The sequence below is a fragment of the Priapulus caudatus genome, unplaced genomic scaffold, assembly GCF_000485595.1.
Source record: "Priapulus caudatus unplaced genomic scaffold, Priapulus_caudatus-5.0.1 Scaffold137, whole genome shotgun sequence".
In the NCBI taxonomy this organism is placed as follows: domain Eukaryota; kingdom Metazoa; phylum Priapulida; class Priapulimorpha; order Priapulimorphida; family Priapulidae; genus Priapulus; species Priapulus caudatus.
In genome coordinates, this window is record NW_014577198.1 from 95,940 (window position 1) to 99,291 (window position 3,352).

At 53.0% G+C, this 3,352-nt stretch overlaps 1 protein-coding gene across 2 annotated transcripts in view; it reads left to right on the top strand.

The window, feature by feature from the left end:
- Positions 1-3,352, top strand: part of LOC106806034 (prothoracicostatic peptide-like) — a 79,921-nt gene that overhangs the window by 60,307 nt on the left and 16,262 nt on the right. Inside the window, exon 2 of one of the 2 annotated variants that reach the window (XM_014807877.1) lies at positions 548-1,145. In XM_014807877.1, coding sequence (XP_014663363.1) covers positions 572-1,145 — 574 coding nt within the window. In that variant the 5' untranslated portion in view covers positions 548-571. Of the gene's footprint in view, positions 1-436; positions 1,146-3,352 lie in introns of those variants that run through there. The other variant, XM_014807876.1, reaches the window with a different exon arrangement.

Sequence of the window (3,352 nt, forward strand, 5' to 3'; positions counted from 1 at the left end):
GTGTGTGTGTGTGTGTGTGTGTGTGCGTGTGTCTTGAGTGTGTGTGTGCATTTTTAGCGCTTAGATGGCTTGGCTCCCCATGAAGATATATCTTCACATTCTCTCCCAGTCTCTGTCTCTCTCTCTCTCTCTCTCCGTCTCTCTCTCTCTCTCTCTCTCTCTCTCCCTCTCTCTCTCTCTCTCTTCTCACTTTCTCGGTTTCTCTCGCTCCGTCTCTCTTCCTCCCCTCTTTCTCGGTGCATGTGTAGGTGTGCGCTTGTGTGTTTGTACACGCACGTGTATGCGGGTGATTGTGTTCTGTTTACAGCCCCGTAGTAATGCACTCTACTCATCGTTTACGTCTAGATAACCGATCCGCGCTACCACCACAAGGTGCGGCACCGCTCCACAGCTCTCGACTGTGCGCATGCGCCTCGTGCAGTCGCTGTTATTTGGCTTGTATAGCTACAGCGTACATATGACCCGCGTAATGCATCATGCGCGCCAGCGTAACACAGCCTAAACACTAACTCTCGCTCTCTCTTTCTTGTCGTCTGTCCCGTTTCAGGTGACGAGCCGATCCGACGTCGATATGCAGATGACCTGTTGTCACTGCTACCTGTTGTTACTCGCCGGGCTAGCGGCACTCGCGCTCGCGCTTGCCGAAGATACGAACGAACTCGGCAATGCCGTCGATATAGACGCGCCGCACGATGACAAGCGTGGATGGCACGACCTGGGGCACGCATACGGCAAGCGCGCGGGCTGGCACGACCTGCAGACGAGCTGGGGTAAGCGCGACAACGACGCAGACGAGCAAGAGAAGCGCGGCTGGCACGACCTGGACACGGCCTTCGGAAAACGCGGATGGCGCGATCTGAACACGGCCTTCGGAAAGCGCGGATGGCGCGATCTGAACACGGCCTTCGGAAAGCGCGGATGGCGCGACCTGCGGATGGCGTTCGGCAAGAGAGACGCCGTCGACACAGCCGAGGATCAGTTGGTGGCGGACGAGGAGAAGAGAGGCTGGCACGATCTGAACACCGCCTTCGGCAAGCGCGGATGGAGAAGCTTAAACAGTGCGTTCGGCAAGAGGGGCGATAACTCGGCGGCCATAATCGAAGATCTCATCACCGAGCAGCTCTTCGATGATATTGATTCCGACGGTGAGAATTACGTAATCGTATATTTCCGTTTTTGATTGATTTTATTATGTTTCTATAAATGGCGTTAGATGGCGTTAGCGTCTTGGCGCGATGCATTCCGGGATGCGGGACACGTAGATAGGGCATTCGCTAGTTTCACTACAGTCGCTTTCAATAGGCCTACTTTCAGTTCAAATGGCTACATTCATATAAGCTATCGCTCCGATATAACCAGGAGTCTATCAATAGGAATCTATTGATAGACTCTTGATATAACGAATAGAATGACTCTATTGATCCTTCAGAAATGCGGGTAGCAGCTGCCGTGTCTAACTAACCAATCGGTGCATTTACTCGATCTTGAAACGAAGCAAAACACGGGTTCAATTTCATGAATAGTCGCGTCTGAAATCTAATAGAAATCTAAGTGGAATCCAAAAGCCGCTTAAACCGATGAAATGAAACGTTACGGTCGCGTCTCTTTGACGCGACCACAGCTCCGCCGTGGCGCCTGGCGATAAAATCGCATTTAAACGCATCATTCCTCGCACTCGCCGCAAAATGCGGGTTCGTTTCACCGCGCGCTCTCCCGTGACACCGCCAGCGTGAGTTTTACTACGACGTCCCGCGGCATCGCATCTGCTCTAGACACTGACGACTGCTTTACGAATGCTCCCGGCCTATACCCGGACGCTGCTAGGCAAACGCGATACACGCTAAACGCAATTTTTCACCTGCGCATGCCTGCCTGCATGCGTGCGTTACCATTGACGTCATTTATCAACAGGTCCTAAGTATATTGGACGCGTCGCAGCGCCATCGCACGTTGTAAATAAGAGAGAGCCTAGGCTCGATTAGTCAGCGCATGGATCTCCTTGCGCAGCTTGCGGCTGTTACACCTAAAGGGCGTAAATTATATAATCACCGGCGGCGATCGTATGTATCGTGTTGCTAGCTCAGGGGCATCAGTTACGCCGCCGACCTCCCCCACTCCCCACCCACCCCGCCCGAGCAGCTGTCCGAGCGGGAGAGATTCCCATTCACGACAGCTTTCAGCGCCTATGCATTATCGATTTATATTTACCGATAGCATCGTGTGTCGCAATTAGTACACCGCGGCGCGAGAGATTTCTGCTGCTCGCCGATCGTCGGTGTATGGTGGCTGGCTGGCTGGTTGGTTGGTCATCACCTTGCGTGTTGCACGCTGGGCTGCTTGGACGTCGGCAGGCAGGCGGCATGCTGCGCAGCGACACCGGCTCTACGTCGTCAACATATATATTACATACGACATATTATATAACATCCCCGTTTTCACTCGGTGGTTCTCTCCTTCTCTCTCTCTCTTTCTCTCTCTCTCTCTCATCTCGCTTCTCTCTCTACTCTCCTATTCTTCCATCTCCTCTCGCTCTCCCTCATTATCTCCATCAGATCTCTCCTCTCATCGTCCTCTCCTACCTCTCTATGCACTCTCTCTCGATCATCCTCCTCTCTCTCTCTTTGCTCTCCTCTCCAGTTACCCTCTCATTTCCTCCTCATCCCGCACCTCTCTGATCGCCGCGTTGTCGTCTTCGTCCCTATGGGGCTCCATCTTCCCCGGGCTTCGGCGCCGCCCGCGTGGTGCGTGGTCTCGTCTAACCGTTCTCCCGTGGGCCCGTCGAGTCCCCGATCCAGTCTCTCATCCCTCCGTCCTCTCCGCAGATCGTCCCCCCATCCCCCCTCCCATTCTCACCATCCATCTCAATTTCTGTCTTCGTCCTCCATCTTGCCCTCCATCTTCTTTCTCCATCTTGTGGGGCCTCTCTGTCGGCCCGTCCTCTCTCCCGCATTCTCTCCCCGTCCGTCTGCTCCGTCTCGTCCGGCTCTCGTCGCGTCTGCCTCTGCCCTAGTCGTGCCATATCGTGGCTGAGTGCGTGTCCGTCTCCTTCTCTCCCCAACCCATGACTCTCTCCCCTCCCTTCCAATTCCGACTAGTGGCATATCACTAAACACCATAATCATTAATAATATAATATATATATATATATATATATATAATAATATATATATTAATAGTGCTTAGTCGATATCTGGTGAGGTAAGTTGTCGGATGAAGCTATGTCTCGAGGGCGCACCGTCAGCAGGGGAAGCTAAGGCGAAAGTAACACTTCCCATTCAAGGTATCCCCCATAGTAAAGGGAGATAGCGAGTATATTCATGTATAAGTGCATACATCATGCATAGTCACGCGG